Consider the following 27,955-nt stretch of genomic DNA (forward strand, 5'->3'; position numbering starts at 1 on the left):
TAAATTACCCAATTGTCAGATGCCTTTCGAGTGTCAACATGTGCATGCAATGTTACAAATTGACTAAGACAGTGGTGTGACTGGAGGCTTCGACACATGCTGTGCATTAAACATTAATCACAACATATGTCCCCTTAAGTTTGAAGGAAGAAATAATACACTTGGTTGAAGTGAAAAATGTGCATGGTCTGTAAATGTGTGCTACGGAACTTATTGCTCACGAAATCGACACATATACCAGTGTGGTCTGTGCCCAACTCCACCCCCCCCCCCCCCTTAAAACACACCTTAAACAAATCACAACATATAAGCATCTCAGCATCTCATATACAGTCCATCCTTTAGTGACATTAGACATTAGCTGTCGGTAAGACGCCAAATATTGAAAATCCAAAGTATATAAACAAAGTATATAGAGCTCCATTCGAATTAAAAACTGTCTTTTCCACCGATGATCACTATTCAGATAAATCTCAACGTTGATTTTTTTATGTATGAACATATTAGATTAATAAAGTTAAAATCATTTTGATTTTTAATAAAATCACATTCAATGACAACGGTAACATATCGACGCGGATGAGTAAGACAAGTAGTGTATAACTTGTGTTACCTGTGTGTTATTTGTTTGGCTACAGGTGTGCTGTCTTTGTGTGACATTAATCTATTGGTATTATTTATGTTTTACTGATGACTAAATACACCCATTAATATCAATTTGCCATGATGAGATAATCTACAATGTACAAATTCACAATTATCCTTATCCCCGCATGGCCTAAACAAAAATCAAAGTTATTTCTGAAATAACACGGTATCGTGTTTTTGTTCTGTATCAAATATTCGATTTTATAGAATACATCATGTATTTTGTAATAAAAAAACCCACAGATTTTGACAACGATTTATGCTTATTACTCAATTTGTTTTTGCCTCCCCCAATGGTACACTAGTCTACCCATAATGTTCCGCATATTATGCAGTGAATTATGGGTAAGCCAAGATACCAGGCTAAAGCTGCTTCTTCATGTTTTAGATGTGTATACCTTTTTTCTAGTGTCTGCTTTTACCGGTATCCGGGAAACCTTAAAGGTTGGGAAAAGAAAACGGAAACCATCAAAACGGAATTCCAGACCACCTTCAAGACAACCATCAATCAGGTCTAATCGTTCGGGAATTTCCGCCAGTTACGAAGCTGCCCGAAGAATGTCGGAACCTAGAACAGAACTAACGCCACCGGAAATGATGCTTGTACCAAACGGAACGGAAGTGACTGATTCCACATCCACACTTCCGGTTGAATCAGAAACCAAACCACTGTGTGCCGACATCCCTTAGGTTACGTTAAGATGTAGGGATATAGCATCAGTCATGGCTAAATACAGCCTGTATCACAGAACAGACAAATAAAATTGTACAAAAAATGTGAAAGCAAAATAATACAAAAGAAGTGAATGCGGTTTAAATATTTGTAACAGAAGCCTTTTTTTATTGCAAAACCTTAAATAAAACATCCTCTGGCTTATCATTACAATGGAAAAAAAATACCATCATCGAAAGGTAAGTCAAGAAAGATAACTCCTACGACAGCAAATGTCTGAAAATGGGGATGCCGCCAACATTTTATACATGAATGAAATGTCGCTCAAGTAATTTTAGTTAGAAATATGACTGTTTTCACAATTTGATAATAAGTTTTGTTTGACAGTTTGTGGTGAGTAATGATGTTTGTTGTTATTATTTTGAAAGTTGAGAGTGTTATAGAAAGTTTGAATGAATTGTTACTCTATATGATATGTGTGGTTATAAATGTAAAATCAAATGTAGGTGTTTGAATTTTAACATCTTGTTGTCATGTTATCGGTAAACATAATAACATAGCAACTGACTAAATTCAAAGTCATAGGTCCATTGTGTGTTAATTTATTTAAACAGATTTGTAGGCTTATACATTTTAATTCAAATATATGCTTTTTATCCGTTATCTTAAATGTACAATAGTCATATTGTTGTAAAATGAGCTTTTAAAATTATAAATGGATGGGTTAAATTTATTTCGATATTGTTCAGTCGTTAAGAAGAGCAATGCAGTATGCAAAAATGATACCTTCATGACTCAAACAAATCAAAGAAATCACATCTGACCATCTATAAAAATAGATACATTGCCTAGTAAAATATTTAGAAAATTGCTTAAAACACATGAAATGTTAGCCTTATTGGCACTAGAATCATTAATGGTAAGTTATATGGTTTTATTTTTAAATGTGTGTCTATAGTGTACAGTTAAAGTGTAAACCAATTAGACATGATTTTAAGTAAAGGAATACCACGGCTTTGAAATAGTGTCTGGTCATCTTTAAAACCGTAGTGTTAATGTTTACTCGAACTTGAGGTTGTGTAGTTTCGTATTCTATATACTTGTATATAAACCTGTATGACATCAGGAAGAAAAGTGTAACTAGGAGTGTATGATGAAATGTTTATGCAATGATAATATATGATATGTGTTTTGTACTTTTGCACCCAGTTTTTTAATATTCAGATTTTAACTTTCCATTTATATTGAAAATACATTAATTGACATCGATCGTTGTTGCATTATCGTAACCATGGTTTCATTATTCCTTCCTAGAGAGCGATGTGGTCCCCTATCCTATTTATTACCGAACTATAAATAATCAAAGAAATAATTGCTATATTACGATTAGTCTAAAATGATATGCAAACGGAAAGGGGGATAACTTTATTGAAATGATTTTTCTAGTGCTAAAAACAATCAGAAAATATTTCTAATTACATACAAATAAAATAAAAGGGACACGTAGAAAGCGTTATTACATTAAAATTGTTGAATATGTATTTTATTAAGATAATGATTATAAATTTACACATATTACAATGCAGTTGAGCAGGGTACGGCATAGATTAAGGACCCAACATGATAAAAATGCCAGACATAATATATGTATGTATAGTTACGAATATAAACCAAGAATCGAACATTTGCGCCGAGCTCTTTGTGTGGTTTCTAGGGTTACAATGTACAAGTAGCCCATCTCATTAAGACTACTGGAAATGTTGTAATTAATAATTATCGTATTTATCACATGGTAATGAGCAGTTGTCATGGCAATATTGATATCAGTTAACAAATGAGGATTTGTATTACAGCGAATACTTACATATAATCCTACATCGGAACATTAAAACTGCGGAGATACAATCGATAAGCAACGCCAAGGAAATCAATGTTTGCTTCCATCCGGTCACTTCCGCGATCCAGGGTATTCAATGAAAATTAATGATAACCAATTATTGATGATATCGTTGGAGAGACAGTAAATGTCGGTCGTATGAGAAGATGAGTCGCATGACACCAACAATTACACCGTATGTGTTAATGTATTCTACAATTAGACACTATTAATTATAACGTTTGCATTATAAATAGTTAGCCAGTTTGTTTTCAATTCACTGCCAATCTGATTTAAATACAATCTTCATTATCACTCTGTTTTAAACAGTGTGAAAATAAAAATCTGTATTTTTAATCAGTTTGAGTAACTGCAAGATACGGTGTATATAGCGTCATTTTAATTATCGTTATTATCCTTGGCTGGGATTAACAATAATTAAATGTATATACTAATGATATTGCTTATTGCTTAAAATTGATATTAAAGAAAAGAAATAGTCCAAACGTGGTGTATCCATATTTCTGATGAATATTTACTTTGCCATACTCCTTTATTCCATCTGATGTTTTAAATCGAGTTTTGTTTATACACATCGCATGTTATTCAGTGGAAGATTTTTTTTAAGATATCATTTTCCATTGTAGTCGGTCTTCCTATTGAATATCTTGCATAAATGTAAACACGTTTTCATCACACTTATTGAATCATGACTGTCATTTTGCAAGTGCGAAGTGAATTACTTAGCATAAAGATAGTAAAGATATGAACATTATCTTAATGTACTTATATTATCTTAAGGTACAAATGTTATTTTAAAGTATTAATATTATCTTTAGGTACTGATATTATCTAAGGTACTAATATTATCTTAATATTATCTAAAAGTACTGATATTATCTTCAGCTACTGGTATTATGTTAAGGTACTAATATTATCTTGAGATACCAATATCATTTGAAGATACTGATATTATCTTAAGATACTTATATTATCTTAATATTATCTTAAGGAACTGATATAATTTTAAGGTACTGGAATTATCTTCAGATGCTGGTATTATGTTAAGGTACTGATTATCTTTAGGTACTGACATTATGTTTTGGTACTGATATTATCTTAATGTCATATACATATGTGTAAGAAACGAAAGTTTCTTCTTATCTAATCAGTATAACTGGTGTGAACTAGACAAAAAACATGTATTGTTAAACGTAGTTTTCCAAAATTCAATCGGACACACGACATTATGTGAAGTGATAAAAACATTATTTCAAATTTCCTTCTATGCAAAAACTAAAAGATACACGTTAACTTGTGTGATATTAATTATCAGTATATAACTTAAACCCCTTCTTTCTTAAGGAAAGATTACAAGGGTTGGAAAATTACTTAATCAACTTTTTGATATAGTCCTTGTCATATGTTTCTTACTGATGTCAGAAATATTTATGATTTTAACCACTTGAAATACAGTAAAAGTTTAACCTTGCATCTTGCTTGAATTTTTTTCCTATTAAAGACATTTCTGAAAGCAATGCGTTTTGTTCTCATTTAAAACCTGATTAAATATTTTGATTTCTTATTGTACGTCACTCCATCAGTATATTACGACGACAATTCTCAATGCAAAATGCTAGAGATAAAAGAGACATTCACCAGAGAAATGTAGCTCACTAGTCGATGAAAATGAGCCGATCAAGTCACAGATAAGCTTTGTAATTTGCTGAGATGAAATACGTTTGTATTTCTTATTACACTTTGCCTTATGTCGACAAAAGTGATAGGGAATTTGGGAAAAGTTTCATTTATATGAGTAAGATATTTGATCAGCCATGTCTCTACCTAGCATGCATTATTAAATATGTCGCTACTCAATAACTCTGTGAACGCCATACACATTATGTAATTTAAGATCACCTTAGAAAATGCGTTATGCCGGAGGAAAATTAACCATTACTCAAATGTAATAGCATCCATATATTTTTTTTTTCAATTTTCCAAAAAACAAAAAGGCAGAAAAAGACTATTTTCATCCATTTAAATGAATGGTACTTACATAAAATGTACAGAAGGCTATATTTCCCTATGTCTCCATTTATTTACCTGTTTTTTAACATACCGTGTTCTATTTTCTCCTTGAATTTAAGCTACAATTCCCGAAACAAAAAGAAAATGTAAACGAAGACGAAGTTTTCGTTTCCAATGAATATTGTATTTCAAAACTGAGAATAGAAATATGAAATCAACTATAACTATATTGCTACAAGATGAAATGTGCGCTTTATAGACTAAGAGAGTGTACTGGTTAGCATTAGACCACCACCACCACTACTACAATACAGCTGCTGGCTACAAGACCTGCCACAAAACAACACACGCTCATTTTCATACAGTACATACACCTCCCCACATCATATACACAATGCACAAATGAAATCACATTCTTGGTCATGCATTAAGTCTAGAATCGCTACAGAAAACATTCGATACATAGGATTCATACTCCACACAGCTTGCCCATAATCAATGAACAACGGCTTGGTCAGGCACGCGATCGGCACGCGCTGGAGCAGCCATCGATTTAAATTGTTTGTGGAATTTTGTTTATTATTGAGTCTTAGTGGTTGTCACCGTCCTTAAATAACCTTAAATGACATTAGCTGTTGATAGGACGTTAAGCAAATACAAAATTATTTTCATTTTGGTAGCTCGACAGTCCATATATTAGCGAAGAGAGGTACAGTGTAACTCGGATTATTTAGGAAAATTTTATCAGAGGAAGTGAGTCAATGATAACATTCAAAATGTCGTAATATCATTGAAAGGTTTGTATGATCTCAACAAAAAGTATTTTTAAACAAACTTTACGTTTAAAAGATATAAACAACAGTATCATTGCAATTATCACACCTAATTAGAGTAGCGTTGTACGGGTGGGGCAATAACCAGCGCGTGGGATATCTTTATTGTTAATGTTAAATGGCTTTCGCCAACCATTACCAAACTTTTACTAATCGGCATATACATCAAATGGTCTTCATCAAAACTAAGATTTATAATTCAAACTAATGTCTATCAACCTAAATGACATCGAAACAAGAAATTTAATTATTTATTTCCCAATTACAACAACGACCCAGCTAAATAGTTAAGTTCAATTTATTATTATTATTCTGGTCACGTATCATTGAGACATACTAAACAAAATTAACATAAACACGCGCGATACCTCATAAAACTACAACGTGCAAGTTGTTCGGTTTCATTTTGTTTAACGTGCGAAGTATCAATTATTAATGCCAATTAAAGGAAAGCCTATCCTAACCTGTTTGATTTGGGATAGTGTGGTATTTATCTTCGTGTTCTCTTGTGATAGCCAGAAGTCGTAATTATATAAGGTCATCTCACTGAAGCATACTACCAAAACATGAGCCTCGCACCCATTCAATCACACTGTATATATACTGAGAACTGGCGAACCAGTCGTCCACCTCCCTGAATTCTGGGCGCTTACATCCCATTAGTTCTGAGACCAAGAACTGTGCTTTCACGACTAATGTCGATGTCAATAGCATCGTGTTCTTCCGCTACAGTATTCAGCAAATAGAGGCTGCTGTAGTTATGACTGATTACTATATCGCACATTAATTTCCGAGAGACTCCAAAGCGTTTTATTTAAAGGTCAACTTCTTACTTTGCTTAGTTTATGAAATGCTAAACCAATTGAAGCACGAGGTAAATTGTACGTAAACGCGTACGTACAATTAACCGACTGCTCCTTTGGGTTTATCATCTCATAAACTAAGCAAAGTAAGAGATTAATAGTTATATGTACAATATTTTCTTTTGAATAATAAAATCACCCAGAACGACAGATACGATCATTTACCATGTGTTATTTGGCGTCATAATTATACTGCCGTCATGTTTATCCATGCACAACAGCCATTCAGAAAAAGCGCGCCGTTAACTGCAGATTAATCCCGATCTTTTCTCCATAACTTCACAAAAATAGTTCCTACATTTCAATTATTTTATTCAGGTCAAATAGCAATAACACATTTAAAAAAAATATGTTATATTGTATGTCTCCGATTATCTCGTACATGTGTTACTTGTAAACACTGACACGTGATTTTGTGGAATATCAAAAGAAATCTGCCATTGTTTACATGATCGGGTCACATTCTGCACTCCAGTTATCAGGAAATAAACAGATTTGCCCAAACTTAGTTTATCGATACAGAAACAGTCGCAACTGTAAATATTTAAAATTGTTTGGTTAATCCAGAATAACGTCAGAACATTAATCTGCGTGGGATGTTATCAGATCTCGCATGCAATATTGTGAGGTTATGGATCGAGCTTATGATCAGATTGATATTTACAAGACGCTAAGCTGGATCAGGAACTACATATCTAATGACTATTTCATTTTGCTATGCCTTGTCTCGGCTAAACTCATACTCTACCAAAAATACCAAAGGATCTGCAATATCGTGTGAGATATCAGACATCACGATGGAGTTGACGAGAGGGGCGTGGCTATTGTCCCGCATGTGTTGTAATCAGCGGGGTAAGTCCGTATAACATGGTTTGTCAATTTCCTGTAACTTGCAAGCGTCTGTTCGCATCGATCTCGACAACAACAGCAGATACGGGGCGCCGATAAGGACTTTATCTTTTTGTAATCAAAGTCAATTTTGTGTATTTTCGTCTTACAAAATTATCTTTCAGCACACAAAATTCATTTTTTGTCTCCACAAAATTCATTTCTGTCATGAAAAAAAATCATTTTTTGTGGACGAAATTGAGTTTTGTTATACAAAAGTGAAAATTAAACACAAAGTTTAATTTTGTGTCACAAAAGTCAATTTGTCACCGATTCCAAATATGGATATATGCAAATGAACTGTCTCGATTTTGTGACGTGGCCTCTCATTGGATATTGTGACCGTTAGTATGGCACGCGCAGACGGTATTAAACCAATGTAGCATTACATAATGGATAGGCTGCAAGAGCTTTTGGAGGATGTATCATCCGTGTCATTTTTGTGGATGTTTAATATACTTACTTTAATCAGCAGATTATGTCAAGACTTCTTGTGAAAGGCGCATGCTCTGGAATATCATTTATAAGGCCTAGGCCTATCAAGTACATACCGATTACGTAAAACAGAAATGGATATTCGATGGAAAATCGTCTTTCAAGGAAATGCACATGAATTGTCATAAGCTTAATGATTACATACATATTCAACAAATATGCACTATCACAATGTTCAAGTCCCGTTACCCTTCGCCAAAGATTGAGCACACTTGTAAGCGTTTCAACCAATCGGCTAGCAGCTTACATGTAAATATGAAACATCGACTCATTTGCATACTTAACTGACGAAAAGGTATTCTGTCGAGACGAAATTGAATTTCGACAAGAAATTGAATTTCGTCGAAACGAAAATGAATTATATCCACAAAAATGAAATTTGTTATAATAAAAATGATTTTGTCCACTGAAAGATGATTTTGTTTAACATTTTTTTTCATAACGGAAAGGAAGTTATCATATTTTTTTTTTTTTTTTTTTTTTTGTAAGACGAAAGTGATTTTGTTACGACAGATTTCAATTTTGTGTCACGAAACTGAATTTTGTCTACAAATTAAATTTCGTCATGACTTTTATCTACTGAAAGATTGTTTGTATAACAAAACTTATTATTGTAATATGTTATAGATTTTGATAATATGGACTCATTTTTGTTGATCAAAATTTATTTTTGTCTACACAAAATTCAGTTTCGTGTACAAAATCACAAGTGTCCCATTTGGCGCCCCGTAGCAGAAGTATGCCGAGATTGGACGATATGTGATGCGGCCAAATTCACTGACATTTTCCCCGAGTTAAAGTTTCATTATATATCATTGATTTTGAAAAAAAAATCTACTGACTATTTCTATATTAGGAAGAAGTTATTTTTATACATTCGACTTTGTTATATTCTAGAACTATTAATACGAATGAATCGGCATTGAAGAGATATTTACCTTTGTATATTATCATCATTGGTCCATCACGACAGCGTTGAAGAGTATGGGGATTACAGATAACATTGCCCGAGGACACTAGGGGGTCTGACAGCAATTAAGTGATCTGACAGTTTCCTGGGGTTTTAGATTGGTCACATCTCTATATCAACTATCATGACACACAATACAGGTTTGCCATTTTGCTTCTATTAAATAGAAAAAAGACCATGTGAATACGCTCTTAGATGTATGATATAACATGTGAATAAACTTATAACGATGTCGATTGATTTACCTAATGACTGAGATTCAACGCTCAACATTAAAACAAATATGAAGAAATACAATGTTTTTATGTGGATATCCATATTATTAAGTCCGAAGTTCGATAGTTTTAAAAATAAGAGATAATTCACAATTTGTGAAAGCATAAATCTGACTTGGCATTCAACGATATGGACAACTACAAATGAATTCGGTGATATTAATCCATTTCCACAACTTCAGAGAGAAAATGAGAAAATAAACACAAGTTGCGCCCGTCTAAGTTCCATAAGCAGTTTTTTCTTCATCAAATTAGTGATCACCAAATACAACTATACTGCAGACCATCGCCGGCAGACATTGAGATTCATGTATCTCTTCACAATATTGTACGGTACATTGTATATGTACATTGACAACGTTATTACCTGGCGACAGCAGACGTGAAACGGCAAAATAAAACGTGCGCTGATTTCAGTGTTGACATTTACGATAGAAGTAACATTAAATGGGACTGATCCGCGCTATATAATTACGTGAAAATGGTAACGGTTAAAATCTGTTGGCCAAACGTAGTAAATCCTATTAAGGCTCACTCAGTGGTATTGACATCTCTGTAGGGAGTCACTCATCCGTGTCAACATCTGTTGGCTAACAAGGGGCCAGCAGAACCCTTCCTCAATGGATCCCAAACAAAGAGCAGTTGAGGCGCACGAAGGGGGTAAATACATATTTATTTTCATAATAGCAACGTAATAATAATAAGTTATGTTTTAAGTCGAATAACATGCAATAACCTCATGTTTAATGACATTTTCTTATAATTTAGTGCAGATTTTTTTTTATTTATTCTAATGAAATTTTCCCTCACTACCCTCTCTAAGATTACCATGTAGAGTATAGTGAAAACAGCGCTTCAGTGACGTAGCTGGCAGCGACAAAGATGCTAGATGCGTGAAGAAATAGGTCGCATTTTCCATTAGCGCATGTGTGTGAATGTAGGTCCGAGTTAGGGACGCTGCAAGGTCAAGTCTGAGGTATGTATGTTCTGTATCAAATGTAAAGACAGTAACTGTTATATTTTGTAGTTTGGGAAACGCCCATTTTTATGGTCTGTATGTCCGTTTTTGATTGGAATGGTTAAGGGTTGTTTCCATTGAAAACACAATACCGGCGTTTTAACATTGAGAAATTGTGTGTACTTGTGTTAAAGTGGATATGTCTCGTGGTCTTGTGAATTCACATCAACGTCGGATGTTCAAGTATCGCCAACTGATTAATTCTCTTTTAGTGTTCTACTGAGAGTTTTCAACGCATAAAAACGTTATAAAATTATAATGTGCCGTCGAACTGTGCACGTGGTTGATGTAAATCGTGTGGTTCTGCGTTCAAAATGAACAGCAAAGACTACATTTGATATACTGACAATTGATTTCATGTTTTATATCCTAAAGAACGCGATATTTTCATGATATATATCTTAAGTAATTTTTCTAAAAATAGTACAGACGATATTGAAATACCAAAGGTCATTCTACTTATGTTCGGTATTTATCAATTGAGCATTGCATATCACACACACACACCATAGGCTTTGATTGCCTTTCTGTTGTAATATATATCCAATATCATTAATATTTGATTTCCGATAGCTTATAGAAACTGTGTGCTGTGATATAGATCAATTGATTCCGAGATTAAATTCTCTCACGCTAAAAGCTGCAGTGGCTGGGCATCATGTGTGTACATTAGGTCTAAAGTCTGTTTCAGAAAACTCTGAACTAAACACAGTTAAGATGTGGCCAAGTGGGATTGTATATGTGGTTAAATAATTACTTTTTCAATCATAACATACATACGTCGCTGTAGATTGGAATTGCCATCATATCCTGTAATGCGTCGAAACATTGATTTGTATGTATGTGTATACGATATGTATGTATGTATGTATGATCTTGGTCCATCTTCGGCAGCACATTATGGCGTATTTAACTAGATGGTCTGAATCAATATTATTATACATGTATATACATATGAGTGTATGCCTTTGATTTACACGAGAAAACATACACTATATAGCTATGGATGTCGGTAACAACTCTACAATAGCATACAAAGGCAGATACTACAACATTCCTTAGATTCCGCTTTGTATGTTGCCGACCCAGTATCAAATCTCTCAAAGGTCCACAGGGGTTTGGCTCATGTTCTCCGTCATGGCGCATTATCGCATTATATATATCTACAGACATACGATCAGAAACTTGTCTAGCCCCTATGTTAGATCGTTTTATGTGTATAAAGTTTCTTAAGCCCAGGACTTTGGATCATAATTACATCGAGATTATGACGTAATTTGAACCACACAAACACGTATCGGTGAAACACAATAGGAGACTTGGTCACATTTGTTGTTCAGAGAGGTTACTCGAAATTTAAACACTTGCCGAGGAATTCAAAATATTTATCCACACTTGTAGCAACAGTACATGACGGTCATCAATTGTCCACCTGTAAATGTCCCCCGGCCATGGACGGACTGTCCGGAAATTGACCACACATGTCCAAAAGTAAACATTAAATATGCTGATAGTTTGTGGTGTAGAACAAAATATAGAAAGTGACAGAAACTGGCCGCTAGTCATCCGAGGATATCTTCTAATAGGTTGTTTATATAGCTATATACAACGAAGAAAAAACCAGGATATATTATCTAGTCAACTGAATATAACAGACATATACATGGACATCTGTGTACATCTCGGTATAGCTAGATCCTAACGTAATTGTTGAATCGTATTGGAACACAGTCGACAACTTCAAACATACCTTAATGTTTATCATATATCAACGAAAAACTTACCTTAATAAGAAAATATACTAAAATAATATGATATACATTTATAAAGCTGATGCATATAAATCAAAATCTTCATTTTATCATAAAATTCGACATATCTCGAATATGTGCGGAATCTGCCGAAATAAGACACCAGCGAATAGACGAAGTCAGAGTTGACACGCGATACAATGTATCACAGATCACTTACATGTATAATGACCTTAGATTGACTTCCTGAAGTGTGATAACGAGGGAAAGTGAGTACCTCCTTTTGAGATACGTTATATGATGCTGATGCATGACTGCTGAGAGCCCTGTGATGAGCTAAATATGTTGTATCATAGAAAAACGTCACCATTTTGTTTACAGTCACGATTAATTCCCTGGTCAATTAACAAAATCTAACATACATAAATACTATCCAACACGAGAAAATATATACGAAATAGACATCTTCTCATCCCTCAAATGCTTTGTTTAAATATCACACATCGTTTCTCAGTAATCATTTTCATGCTACCCAAATTACATTTAATTCCAAAGGGAGAACCATTTGCCGTTATATTGTATTTTTATCAGACTCCATCTTTACCAAGCCCACCCTTGTATTTGACGAGTTATTGGATTTCCATCGATTATCTATAAATGTATGATTACTGAAGAGTTCTAACTGTAACGAGACAGATCATCTTACAAACCTTCTCTGTAAAGCCTTCTAACTGATCAGACCACGTGATATTGCTTGATTGTTTCTCTAGTGTTTACGATATTCCACCCGAGGGGAGAGGCATAGTCTGTGTGGATGAAATGTGTTTCCGAGCGAACTTTTCAATATTAGAGGAAATAAAGGGAACAATAATAATAAGTTAGCCCAATGCTTCTAAGTGTGACATGAATATATACCATATCAAAGTAACCTGTAGAGTAGGTAATGTATTTGCAGGTTTCCCAAACGAGTACAGTTCACTAAAATGTCAACACACTTAGATATATAGACTAAGATTGAAGGCTCTTCAACAATCCAAGGCCTACTGGAAAGAAATGTTACATGTTCGTGTTCTGTTTCCATGCAATATTGTGGTATTTATCCTATTGCATTGTGCTATTTCCACTGAAGGATACTGCTCAGGACATAGAGCAGCATACCCCACGCTGTCACATTACACACTGACAATGGGTAAACCAGTCGTCCCTGTGTGCTGAATGGTAGCATAATCAGAAACTACCACTTTAATAAACTATGATGTGTGTCGACTAGTGGACTAAGGGGTAGGGAATTATCCCTAGTGTGCTTGGTTTAGAGGTATTACAGAGAGTATCAGTCCTCGATACTCCAGGGGTTACTTACACTGTCGTTTTATCCACCCATAGACTATATTATTAGTTATATAGCATATAAGCATAACAAACAAGAGTGACACAAACATCCATCTAACATTTTAAGCACAATCTCCTTGATCATCTGTCCATTCTTGCTGAGTTAATCACTGAAAAGTTATGCCGATAAATTGGTTATAGAGTGAGGATTGATCTGTGGGTCCGAACACCTCCATTTGTTTATAATCACAGTCTAGAAAACGCTGGAATTGCTACGTTTGACTTTCGCCGCGTTATCAACTTTCAAACTGGCGTAGGGAAGCAACTCGTATTTTAAAAAAATGCATTTCATTTAATTTGAAGTATTAAAAACGATTAAAATTATTTTTACACAAAAATTAACAAGTAATATACAGTTTTACGGTAATGAAGTTGTATATTTAGTTGAAGAGAATGTGTTTAAATTTTGAAGCGAGGGCGACAGCCGCCATATTGCACCATAATAAAATTTACTGACCCCCTATAAAGTGATAGGGGGTCACCACGTGACGGCTCTCCGCCAATCATTTGGGGACATTTTTGTCCGAGGTGCGATATATATTTATATATAGCTATCTCATAGTAAAACAGAAATAGCCGTTGAAGATATCGTTGAAGAGAGCGACGCCCAACCATGAAGCCACAAATTCAATAACAATACCGTTATTCGATTCTTTTGATGCATACATCAAAGGACCAAATTATCAGTTCATCCGTTGTCGCAAACGGAGCCTGTGTTTGGTCAGTTTTCCCGTCTGAACTGCCTTCAGTTTTACTATTAGATAGTCCAAGGGTGGATATAACGTCAGTGAAAGTAGCCCTAGAGTATCGAGGATGATTGTATCCGTGAGAGTACTGAACTTCCGAATTGTTGAAATGTAAGACATGCGAGAAAAGCAGAATTACTGTGTAAGTAAGTAGACAACAAATACGTGCAGAATGTATGTGGAGATTCTGGTTTTAGGAGTATCGGTGTGTATACAAACTCTATAATATGTTTATTGATCTGGCAGTCCGTCATGTCTTCTCATCAAATGTTTTCGTTTGTAGCCCGCCAAAACAGTATATAATCATCTGTTTCGCCGATGATTGCATCTTTATGGCGATTTTATGCATGAGTGTGACAAACTGTTTGCTCGGCTATCAGCTCCTTTGGGAATACGCTGAATGATACGCCATTTGTCGTGCGCTAGGTTACCTATTTCACAGGCTGTCTGACCTTTAGACCAAGCACTCCCAAACGCTCGCATATACAAAACTGATTTTGATGAGAGAAATCTATCGATACGGCTAAGTTGTTTTCATCATCTGAAACCGCCCTGTATACCTAATCCAAGCCAAAAGATAAATGTATTTTCATTAAAAATCACACGCCCACGACTGATTTCAAATTTCTAATTTCAGAAAGAAGCTGAAAATTGTAACCATGTGGGCGAATGGAAGTTGTTTGATTTTCCTTGTCATCATAACACTTGGGCAGGGATCACAGGAAATTGGTGAGTTATGTTACCAGGATAGCATTGTGGAACGCCTAATGAATCGAATTTTCTAACCTGACTGTAGTTCATATTGATAGCATAATGAAAACTGTTCGAATATCTCAATTTTGTAAACATATAATCATTTTGGTATAGGTTACTGTAGAATAATTTTTAATTCCTAATCTGTGAATTTATTAGGAAAAAAATCGCTTGAAACATCATTTGCTAAAGAGGAGCTTCGCAATGCTTTTCTGATCATTTTATGTAATTGCTTACAGAATTAAAACATTCGTATGTAACACGTGGATGTATGGGAAACATTTATTAGAATGTGTGGGAAACGTTTATTTGAATGAATGGAAAACGTTTATTTGAATGTATGGGAAACGTTTATTATATTTACATGGAATCATTGATACGTAATTTGCAGTGTTTTGTGGACATCGTTACATTTCTAAAGCTTCAATCTTTCGTATAATGTAGGCCTAAGATACCACGACAGTAAATCTATGTAGGTACTACCACTTCGACAGTTACTGACCTGTTATAGCTGACAGCTATAGATTTATTAGCCTATGAAGCTTTTATGTTGTTGGAGCAGACGTATTCGAAAACCATAATAGTTCTGAAAATGTTTTCGGTGACGCTATTTTCATACCTTTGTTGTAATTACAACCGAACTACCAACACATAGCACTCTCTTGGGAATATTGAAATCATGATGTCTCTACGGTCCTTGACAACTTGGACAGTTTTGTTTTAGAAGTGTTTACTGTAGCTTGTTTTGGTTAAGATTACGAGGACAATTCCATTGAGACTCACTGTTATTGTGCGGCACTGTCAAACTAATTTTAAAAAACATTAAAAAATGAATTCATATTAAAAATAATTTGAGACGTTGATTGAAATAAAGACAAACTTGCCAAATATTTGATGACGACTACAATTTTTTCAGACATTGACACAAAAATGACATTCGCAGATGTACGTGTTCCAAATGCTATCTGTTGTCACATGACTTGTAGGAAATCTTATAAATAAAATAAAAGTTTTTCTTGATCCAAAGATTCTTTAAACGTCAATATTTAAACATATCTGTCTTAACGTTTTATTCAGAATGCCTTTGAGTAACGGTGTTTGAGTGTATTCCATGTAGAATTTAAATGCCCTTATATTTCCTCTTAGTATATCTTAAGCAGAGCTGACATTACAACACATATTTCTTGACGGCATATTTATCCATGCATACTAACACCTCATAAATTATCTGAATATATGTTGTTGTCTTTTAGCGAATTTTAAGGATACCTCATCATGTGGTAGAACGTATCACCTTGACAACAATGCATCGGTCAAGGTCATCAGGGACGACGAGACATCCGGGTTCTGTGGATACTTGTTTCACACGTTGACTGACGATATGTATACATGTCCGGAAGTGTGTGTCAAGGTCGAACACAGGTCAATTAGCGATTGTCACGCGAGACTCACTTTGAACGGGATCAAGTTCGTGACAACAGAGGAGCCACCTAAGGTACGATACCCGCGTACCATGTGCAAAGTTTGAACTCTTGATAGAAACATCTGCAAATATATGGTTAAGCACTCCCGTAAATTCTAGTGCTTTATAATTGATATGTGTATGTGTTCATGATATTCTTAATTCATGACGCTGTGGCTTTTTTGTCACAGTGACACATAATTTTTGATTGCCTGAAAGTGTATTCTTTTATTTAAACCTTGTTCTATCAACGTCATTTGATGAGAAATGTGTAACTCTTGTTAAATCTGAAATAAGATCATTTCAAATCTTCCCGTTTACACTCTGGAAAGTGTCCTCGAAGTGAAGGCCTTAGAGACATAAGTTCCCTAACCTACCAGTTTTAATTGGAATAAAAAGATAATTGTGTGAGGAGAAGATGGTGGAGCAGTCGATTTATTAATCTAATCAACATTCTCTGCCACGTGTTGTATTTTTTAGGAGATGACGTGTTTTGAGCGACTGCCAGATGAAATGTGCTTTGATACCAGCACCCTGAGAATGGAGTTTATCCGAGATCTGCAGTACCCTCATGCAAAACTCAACATCACCATGTTAGTGTCTGCCAAGTGTATCACCACGTCAGAGGCGAAACGGAGCCGGGAAGAAGCGGATGCAGGTACGGCGCATGTGCAGCAGATTTGTTTCTTTTTTATATATTCGTGTTAAGCCCCCATTAAAATGAGTTTAAAGAATGCAGTGTCTTGTATTAGAAGCGATAGATTCAACAGTAGCAGAAACATGTGTTTACTTGTTGGTTTCTTAGATGGGTTTCGGCTCTTTACTTAAATAAACTGTCCCCATCGATATTCAATGTCACATATTATGCAAGTTGGGTTTGTATTAAAATAAATCTTTCATTTCAAACGAAACTCTTAGTCTGTCTCGGATTTAACACCAGATGTATGGTGTAAAATAAATGTTTTTAAAAATTGTCAAGCCAAATAACACTCGAATGACCGAAAGAGTGAACGTTGTAGAAAGGTAGAATCATTTACTCCAAGCACATACATCATGTAGATACTAAATCCTATAATTTGAAAAAAAAAAACATTTTCTTCGATTGATTTACATATAGTTGAATATTATTTTACTCAAAATGACCCTTGACCTTTCACAGCGGCCCGAAAGCAGCACAGCGAGGAGTCCTACAACAGTATGGTAAAGGGCATTGTCACTGGCGTGTGTCTTTGCTCTATCTTCCTGATCGTTCTTCTGCTCACGTGGTGCTACTACCAGAATAGCTCCAACAGGGGCAAGCGGTACGACTACCCCTCCGCCAAAATCAGCAAACGTAAGTCAACATTTCTCCGTATTTTTCTAAATCTTGTAAAGATAAGACAGATGTTCTATTTCCTATATATGAAGACATCCCGATGGACGTGTTCAAAGTCTAGACCCAACATTATGAAATGGTGAATTATTCAAATCACGTTTCGTCCACCATCCCTCTGTTCGTAAACAATTATTTGTTACTAGTATTTAAAAGAAAGGAAACAAGGGATCTTTCTCAAACTTCACATGTATGTTCTTCAACTCTAGGCGTACATATTGCATTTTGAGACCTATCGGACAAGATGTCGAAAGGCCGCCATCTTGGATTTTGACAATGTTACCGCTATTTCTCAGAACTTACTGAAGGGATCTGTCTCAAATTCCATAAATACTCTCTGCTTGGTCTCTGGTTGTGTATATTGCATTTTCGTAATGGATTGGAAAAATATAGTTGGCAGGCAGCCATCTTGGAGTTTAACAATGGAAGCTTGTTAACGTATTCTCTCAGAAATTACAAGAGGGATCTTTTTCATTATTCATATGTTCTCGTTAAATAGAAATTTAAACATTGCAAGATTGCTTAACGCTGTTTATTATAGTATCCATGTTACCAGGTTTTAATGGAAAAGTAACAAAGCATAGAAACTATACCAAGTCTTCTTTCATGTTTATCAATGGCGAATGTCAAAATTCATCGTGGATATCATATTCTTTTATAGTATGTATTATAATGATTTTCATTTTTAAAAGTAGAATATTTTACAGGCATTTTTATCTTGGCATACATGGACACGTGGGTACTGTATTTGACCAGGACAATGCTTTCTTTTCTTTTTGAACAGGACCAACATTTGCTGGGTTCAAGGCAAGAATGAACTTTAGAAATACTGGAAACGCTGCCGCAAAGTCAGATGAAGCCCCAACCGAGAGATACACGGTGACAAACGAGACCAAGGCAAAGCAAGAGGAAGATCTCCCGCTTATTAAGACTGACAAAGACGCAGAGGAGGACGGAGCATGCGCGGGTGCAGCAGAGAATGAGGCTCCTAAGGAAGAATGTGGTGATACTGAAAAAGCTGAGAGTTGCCAGCCAAGTGCACCGGAAACAAACACTGCGCCTGCAGCGGAACCAAATTATGAACCGGCTACCTTAGAAACAACATGTACGGATGTAAGTTCCGGTGGTGATGGTGGTTGCGGAGGCGGAAGTGATGAATAAGTGCAAGGAATACGTAGGTAATTTCTTTTCCAAACTTTATGCAGTGATAAACATTGATAATCCCAGGAGACATTCTAACAAAACCAAGCATTAACACCAGATAATGATATTACTGATATATGTAACAAAGTTGTAACCGTACCGTGCTGGTATATCTTTATATAGTATCTGTGGATAATTATGACGTCATGCTATTTAATTTACTAACAATGGCTGTTTTATATGTGTGTCATATAGATGATATTATAAAGCACGACTTGCAATCTTTTTCTCATTTGCAATTGAGTTCAACGAAATGTGATTACTTGTAGACTAACCAGTTTGTCATTATCATTATCATTGAAGATATAGCTATTTATGGAAATTCTGTCAACACCAATGTTTGCAAGAAGAGTACATGGAACATCTTGTAGTTTTTTGTGTGTGTTTGCGACAGAAGTTAAACTGTAATGAGTGAATAGATGAGGTTCTGAATGGCAATGCTGATAGTAGTTTCTAGCTGTCTGATTTGTGTTTTATGTCTTCATAAGTGTTTGTTTCGAGTCTTGGATGCAGGTAGATAACAAATTATAGACTATACATTTTTTATATATTTTCGAAAGGAAAGTAAAATTTATTTCTTTAACTGCTTTCATAAATGATTGAACTACATTTTTGTAGATCATTTTTACTAGAGATCAAGAAGATACTGGTATATTGTTCGTATTTCTATTTTTTGTAACAAATACGATATTTTGTGTGGATATATAAAGGGGAGAAACTGTGCTATTATAAAATGACCAACACTGCAATAAACATCTTACAAGAGTTATCGTTCCTTTCTCTCACAAGGTTCCTTGGGTATAATGCAGTATTTGTTTTAACTTTTACTGAACATCGCAGTCAATGTAGACTGATCAAACTGGTATAATAAAGAAGTTAAACCTAAATAAAGTAGGACATTGATTTTAATGTTTTTGATTTGAACAATTGATTTATTAACAAATTTCCCCTAAAATGTCATAATGAATTGTTACATCTTTTGAAATAGCAGAATTCAAAAGTGGCTTCAGGGGTAAATGCATATATGAAACATTCCTACCGCCATCTTTGTTGTCGAACCCTTTCAAAGCATCCCATGCGACAACAAGGAACGACAGCTGTAGTTGTTGGTGGAATGATTAGATGAGTTGTGCTTGACAGTATGACAGTAAGACAGAGTGTTTTTGTTTAAATAGTTCGAAATCGGTCGTGTAGGTCTGTTTTGATGAACTCAGCAGAAAATTGTATTTTTATGTATATTTCTGTGGTATATCCTCAATGTTCCCATGGCAACTTTTATGTGTATATTTGTAAGTAGATGCATTTTTGTACGCAATTTAACATAGTCTTTATTGTGCTGGATCCCATAAATGTTTTGTTTAAAAAACAATCTAGTTGTTTCTTGTTTTTTATCAGCCGTGAATTTGTGACTTTATATCAAGTTCGTGTTTATCATTATAACACAAAAAATGTACAATAAATACAAACATCACACTGTAGATTGTACTACGCTACGCTGCTCTTATTAGTTCCTAGCTGTAGCGTAGCGAAGAGCTATCAGCCGTGGTCTTCCACGATGCTTTGCAAAAAGTATATGTGCCGTATTTCACGTATCGTGAGTTGGGAGGTCTATGGTTAAGTTGAAAATTAAAACGAAAACTGAGAATGAACAAAATACTTCTTTATTCATATTACATGATACAAACGAAGAATTATTAAAGAATGTAAGTAATAAGGAGTATGATGCCACTCTAATGTAATGTACCGCATCATAAATCGCATCATGATAACTCATGTTTATAACAGTGTCTGTGATTAGTTGAAAAGCATCATATGTCAATGACAAGTAAATAAAACGTCGTATCCCTCGGGGGAAATAAAACATCGTATTTCCCAGGGGCGCGTGCCCCTATTGTAACCGCCCGTCTTGCTCATGGAGTTATCTCCCTTACCAATTGTACAGCAATGACTGACGGAGTGTAAAACGTCATTTTTTACTCGTCATAATTTGAATAATATTTAAAGCAGAGTAGCGAATAGTCAATTTTTGGTATAACAAACAATATATGTCCCCAGTGGCAGTGTGATATGAAGGTTTATTTACCATCAGATGTACCATTTCCCTCGGGAAATATTACACCTTCGAGTAAATAACATAAGACTCTTTCATATGTGGATATGAAGGATAGGAATATTCTTCCCGAGGGTCACATTTTGTGATCCCGAGGGTAGAATATCCCTATCCTTCACATCCACTTATGAAAGAGTATTTTTCTTTCATACCTCGACGTTTTATTGCAATTTTACAACTATAATATCCCGCCATTTTGAAATAAATTCGAAGAAATCCATGACTGAAAGTTAATTTTCCATTCATGAAAAATAACGTGATATTTTCAACACAAATTCCGTTGTTTGCATCTTTATTGCATGGATAGCCATGCAATACAGCCTCAGGCGGCATGAATGTATTATCTAGACCAGCCAGTATTACACCCGTAGGTATGAAAGAATTCTCCATATCACACTGCCAGCTGGGCCATGAATGCATATTCCTTTGTTATCCCTAGAAGGGTTTGAATGTACCGTATTGCCGGTTACTTACATGGATGAAACTTTTCGCGACTTTAAGATTTGAAGAACTACATTGTATGTATAATTTGGGTCCTTTTTGGCCAATAAATCAACCGATTTCCTCAACTAATTATTAAGAAATGAATTTATTGCATTTGAAATTTTAAGTACATTCCTGATTTATTTATGATAAAGGTTTTCTATATGCATAGATTAACTGCATTTGCATTTTTGGAACGTTTTGCCTATTTTTTATAGTATTTGTCTATTTATTCAGAATATGTAGGTACCTCAGATATACAATTTTGAACAAACTTCACATTTATTCAGAATATGTAGGTACCTCAGATACATCTTTAGCTGAAATATAAAGTATGTTCAAGGATGTGCTCTACAGTTTCTAGACATAAAAAAAAATAGAAAAAAATGAACAAAATTGACTAAATTTCCACATTTTCATAATTTTTGCATATTTAGGATGTCAACTACAGCTACAATGGTACATATCAATCATACCTATTCTGTCAAAGATGTACCCGATATTTGATATTCAACTATTTTATTACAAACGTTTTGGCTATTCTGTATTCGCACATTACAGAGTTAACTGCTTTTGTGGATAGGAATCGATTATGACGTCAAATGCTTGAGGGCGTAACGTCACAATTTTCAGAGCAAACGACGTGAATTTCGCACACAAAATAATGACGTCACAATTGATACCTACCAACAAGGGAGGTAACTCTGTAATGTGCAAAGACGGGATAAGCGTATAGTTCATTTATTTCTCCATTTTTGTTTATCGAATTTTCACCAAAATATGAACCGTTGAAAATTCATGAAAAAACGGTATTTGTACAACATTAAAGGCATTATAGTATTATAATTATAGTATTATGTGTTTTCTGCTTTTCTGGGTGACGGATTGCTGTACATATATTGAACATATTTAAACAAATAATCAATTGTTACCGCAGTTATATAAATATAAAGCATTTGTTTACATGAAACAAGAAAATGATGAAAAATAAAACAAGCTTAAACATATTTAAAAAAGAAACAAATTACAATAGAAAAAATTATATTATGCAATCAAATGTTTGCTGAAGCTAACAACATCCTTAACACTTTGTTAATTAAAGCATTCGTGTAATCTGATTAACCTTTTTAATTTTGTTTGAAATCCACTCTTAAGATAAAGTGAAGAGCCTGATAATGGCTTATATAGTCTGTTTATATCCCGAAGACTTTGCATAACAAAATAAACAGCAATGATATGTCGGTTAGGCTCGCAATCGGGTAAAGTGATACAGTACTTGATTACCCTATGACTTAGCAAAGCAACCCACTCGGTGGACAAATAGATACAGAGAGGACAATATTTACAAAAATATAAAACAAATTCAGAGAACGTTCAAATAGGAAACTTTTGTAAAAACACAATGTTCCTAAAATGACTTACAAACAGTATTTCATGCAGCCAATTGTCTTTTGCTAAGCATCGATGCTAAATAATGAAAAGACAATTACTGGACTTAAGACATCTAACGAGAACTCCTCATCACTCATTGTTTGACCCCGTGGATCACACTTCGCCTGTAAAAACTCAGCCATACGATTGTTGTTAGAAGCAGACAAATGACCACTATGAGAAGAGCCAGCACTGTCCAAAACTGCTGTGACGTCAGTACAACTGCAAAAAAGGCATGCACATTGTTAGTGACGTCATCAAGACGATTAATATAGATAACAAATATTAATGACGTAACACAAGAAATACACCGTTCATGCCATATTATTAGTGGCGCCTTTAATTTGTTGATTCCACAGCATTGATGTCAAAAAGACAAAGACGAAATTCACTCATATAACTGAACGATTTATAGTTTTATAACCAATTGATTCTCTTATCTATTTCTTTGCCGTAATAACATTTTAGTCTTGAAATATTTGTTAGGACTTATTTTTATAATTTGCTGCGAACTTTCTTATTCCAAAACTTACCAAATGCTCTCGTGTCATTCTTGCCCGACTCTGTCTCTGAAATGATGTCAACTTGAACAGAACGCTTTTGTTTATGGGTCGCTTTGGGGAGTTGGTCGTACCGGAAGTCTCGGCATTCTGGAAAGCCTTGCGGTGGCGGCGGCACATGTCCCAAAGACTCGTTCACTACCATGGCCATCCCATCCAAGTTATGAAGCTCAATATGGCAATGTAAGATCCACAAACCTGGGTTATCGGACCTGATTCTGACAATGGCGTATCCTCCAGATGGAATAATGATAGTGTCCTTTTTAGGAGGATCGTTTAATTCTAAACCTGGTATATTGTTACCCTTCCAGGAGCTGTTAGACCAAGAGGCCTTGTTGCAAAAACTTCTATTACCATTCCCATTACAATTGATGTCTGGGTTGTCAGAAACGATCTGGCCGTTGATATCATCGACAGGAAATCCCATCTTTAGAACTTCAAAGGAATGTCCATGCATATGTATAGGATGCGCCCAGCCGCGACCGAGACCCATGTTGAGGAAGACAAGATGATAGGTTTTGTTAAAATCAAGGTTAAGACTGTTGAAGCAGTAACATATCTTGTCCTCGCCACAGTCTCTGTCGTTACACCGGAACTCGTCATCTATCTCATTCATCTGGGTCAAACCAGATACAGGGGGCGTTTTAAACTTCCTTCCGTTAACGGACCCTGGAGTAAAAGAAATACCAGGGAAAGCAAAGTTCAGAAACTCTTCACTTACGGGCTCTTCCAACGGAATGGAATTTGTTTTATTTGTCATGCCCTGCTTTCGTCTAAACTTATCGGCATTTATACAGGTAGAGTTGTACCCGGGTGGAAACTTAGTGAACGGACAGTTTAGGGTAACGCACTTGTTAGTCTGTGTACATGTATGAGGAGGAGAAGATGGCTCTTCATCCCTAGCTCCCTTGTAATGTAAGATGGCTTCTGCGGTGTGGTTAAGATTTATTTCCAGAGTCTTTGCCCTAATCCAATAATTAGATGGGTGTTGATGAGCGCTCAAAAGGAAGTCATATCTCTCGCCGGGGTTTATTATAATGGACTGTACTGTAATCGGTTCAATATCCATCCCATCCGAAGCAATGACCACCAACGAATGGTTGTCGATGGAAAGTCGCCATGGATACAAAACACCGTTAGCTATCATTCGGAAACGATACGTTTTTCCGTTTGTTACCTCAAAAGAAGAAAGAGGCGCTCCATTGTGATTTCCCGACTGGTCATAGTAACGCCCTCTGCCATTAATTAATCCTGATTCCATGTGGAACATACTGAATGAAGCGCCCTCTATTGACTTGGTATTTGGAACAATACTTCCGTTTCTGTAGTTTCCATAGGTCATCTTCATATGCGCCATATCTGAATCAATATCGTGGTTCCAGTCTTGTATTGTAAAGATATGTTCTTCGATCTCAAGAGGGATCTTCTCCCTGATCACGAGCGCTCCGTTCAGACCCATCGACCGCTGGGCCCCTATATGAGAATGGTACCAGAAAGTCCCCGCTGGAGTGGCCCTAAATCGGTATGTGAATTTCTGGCCGGGAAGAATAGGACATTGTGTTATAAAAGCTACCCCATCCATCCAGGGCGATTCGTGTTGAGGCAAGCCATGCCAATGAATGGTCACAGCATCACTTGCCATTTGGTTATGCACGTGCACGACGACCATTTGACCTTCGTAAACAATGATTGGTGGACCTGGAAGACTGCCGTTGGCAACTGTTACTACGCGGGAGTCATAGTAACCGTCCCCGGTGATGATATGTTCCGTTGGGATGATGTCAGTGGGTGTTGGATTTTCAACGTCATAATGGTACAAGAGACCATCCTGTGAGTACACTAATACCTTACCATCCATCATTGTCAAGCGATTTTCAACGATGAAAGTGAACTCGCATTCGTCATCAGTATATTGACAGTCGCTTCTGACTTTGACCACCAGTAGCAACATAATGACAATCGTATCTATCCCCCGCATCTTTAATTTGTCTGGAAAACAAAACGACATTTATAAAAGAACATAAGTAGGTTATGGGACTGGTATGACTTATTTTCCATCTTCAATGCTGTAGGCAAAATTGTAACAACGGAATGAATAAAAGTGTTTTAACAATGGAACATAAAATGTTGTTATTTTGCTATGATACCCATTACTGTAAATCAACTTTCCTTCGCGGCTACTTAATTTCGCGATTTCCATTTCAAAACTAGTTCGCTATAGAATTATATTCTAGACAAATCGTCAACGCCAGACGGCTGTTGTCAGCCAAACTACAGGGGGATTTCTATTGCATACGTTATAAGAAACTGAAGAGAAGAATGTATGGTAGCACTAAAAGTGATGAAAGAAGGTCTTTATACTTTTCAGGATAATTACCAGTGTCAAGTGTTACGCTAGCCAAATGGTATGTTTAACTTCAAAGCCATGAGATGAAAAGCAATCATAAATCCTGTATCAAGATATTTAAAGTGAGATGATTGTTTTTGTTGTCCTTGTCAAAATTATATGGCATGAAGTGTTTGTATATCAGTTATCTTACCCAAGCAGCTATTTACTGTAATCTAGTCTTTTTATATCAGAGTTAGCTCCCTTAAAAGTAGGTATCCATTGTGACGTCATCATTTTGTGAGCGAAGTTCACGTCGTTTTCTCTGAAAAGTATGACATTGCGCTCGCAAATACATGACGTCACAATACTAAACCGCAAAGACAGATAACACTTTAGTTTCCAAATACAGAATAGTGGTATTAGTATGGATACTTACGGCGGCCATTATTGATCTTATTTTCCAATGATTTTACGTTGAGGAACTCGGTACGTTTCGTCGTCATTACACTAACTATTAAAATCAGGTTGTTTACTAAGGTTAGTGCGATGGGGCATAAGTGCATAGTAACAAATGTGTGTAGATACTCCTATTTAACATCTATTTAAGATCTTAGATAAGACTAATAGAGTGTAATTTACAATAATAATGAATCTGGGGCGTAATTAACATCTGTAATTATCTACTTGTAGTTTCTATGCAGACTACGACTTCTTGTTGGGTTGAATGTGTCTGTCTATTTAAAGTACAACAAAATGTTACAATAATACAATAGAAACAACATATTTAGTTCAAATAAGAGTTGCTTTTTAGATTTTATTATATCAATTTATTTCATTTTATGATTTATGATTTTTTAACTTAAATGAATAACATTATATTGCTAACATTTATTTGACGATCTTATTTTTGTACACGTATTAATAATATTTTATTTTTATACACTGTTTTAAATATGACAGTATGTCTCTTTCCATTTCGGTACGCATGTCTGTAGGATACAAATTACTTAAAGCAGTAAATTGGAGGCAACGATTAAACAATAAGGCATCCATATTCCAGGATACTGCCCCTGTCGTTATAGGCACCCCTGGATTGTGTCATAGTAAAACTGAAGGCAATTGAGGGGAAAAAACTATTTAATCATAGCTCTTTTCCCAACTTTCAGTTGAAGCTTACAGCTGCACAGGGAATCGCTAATATCTGCCTTAAAAATACCAATAACCTTTCCTTTTAGGAAATTTAAAATTTGGTCTTAAGACAATCTTTTCACAACATGAAGAATTCAGCTGCAGCTAACTGCCTTAAAATCCCAATAACCGTAGTACAGTAAAACAATACCGGGGAATACCAATAAAGCAAAGCTTTACCTGTGTCGTTAGGTGGCCAGTATAAATTCTTCTGAAATACTAGACGTCGCCGGATTTATATATATACACCTATCAGGATACAGAAATGCATGAGAGAAGCCCAGGTGTGTGTGTTTCATCTTTTTTGGTGGTCGTATGACGTCACAGGGAATTTCCTTGGCATGGCCATGTGAAGAACGTCCTTGTCTTCTTATCAAAAAGGATTGACGGGATTTATGTTATAGTACTGTAGCACACGTGTGATTCAATGCGTTGTCATATCTAACTATTAAGATTTATTTAAGAAAAATATTGAATAGATCAATTCACAACTTTATATTTGCAATAGTAACTATTTATACAAAATGTCAAAGTAAATATACATGCTATTCGAGAAAATATATAGCATCAGCCATTATACTTTGTCTGAAAACCTCCGGTATGGCATC

General features: G+C 35.3%; 3 protein-coding genes across 5 annotated transcripts in view; 2 read left to right on the plus strand and 1 right to left on the minus strand.

Moving 5' to 3' along the window:
- LOC138336867 (uncharacterized) overlaps nt 1-4,731 on the plus strand; it is a 39,537-nt gene extending 34,806 nt beyond the window's left edge. For both annotated transcript variants that reach the window (XM_069286471.1, XM_069286472.1), the window contains exon 6: nt 1,058-4,731. In XM_069286471.1, the coding sequence (XP_069142572.1) occupies nt 1,058-1,338 (281 nt within the window). In that variant the 3' untranslated portion in view covers nt 1,339-4,731. The remainder of the gene's footprint in view (nt 1-1,057) is intronic.
- A 5,459-nt stretch (nt 4,732-10,190) lies between these two features.
- On the plus strand, nt 10,191-20,615 carry LOC138336871 (uncharacterized). 2 transcript variants are annotated; one of them, XM_069286477.1, is made up of 6 exons: nt 10,191-10,212; nt 15,094-15,185; nt 16,463-16,704; nt 17,152-17,329; nt 17,831-18,004; nt 18,828-20,615. In XM_069286477.1, exons 2-6 carry the CDS (start codon nt 15,116-15,118, stop codon nt 19,202-19,204), a joined length of 1,041 nt encoding a protein of 346 aa, XP_069142578.1. In that variant the 5' UTR covers nt 10,191-10,212; nt 15,094-15,115; the 3' UTR covers nt 19,205-20,615. The 2 variants fall into 2 exon arrangements, with proteins under 2 accessions (XP_069142578.1, XP_069142577.1); XM_069286476.1 differs by lacking the exon at nt 10,191-10,212 and adding an exon at nt 10,372-10,528.
- Nucleotides 20,616-22,240: 1,625 nt separating this feature from the next.
- Nucleotides 22,241-27,554, minus strand: LOC138336870 (uncharacterized). The gene is made up of 3 exons (XM_069286474.1): nt 27,528-27,554; nt 23,804-25,819; nt 22,241-23,492 (listed from the first exon to the last, which is right to left on the minus strand). Exons 2-3 carry the CDS (start codon nt 25,806-25,808, stop codon nt 23,365-23,367), a joined length of 2,133 nt encoding a protein of 710 aa, XP_069142575.1. The 5' UTR covers nt 25,809-25,819; nt 27,528-27,554; the 3' UTR covers nt 22,241-23,364.
- Nucleotides 27,555-27,955: the final 401 nt, after the last annotated feature.

Source organism: Argopecten irradians, chromosome 12, assembly GCF_041381155.1.
Source record: "Argopecten irradians isolate NY chromosome 12, Ai_NY, whole genome shotgun sequence".
Lineage (NCBI taxonomy): Eukaryota > Metazoa > Mollusca > Bivalvia > Pectinida > Pectinidae > Argopecten > Argopecten irradians.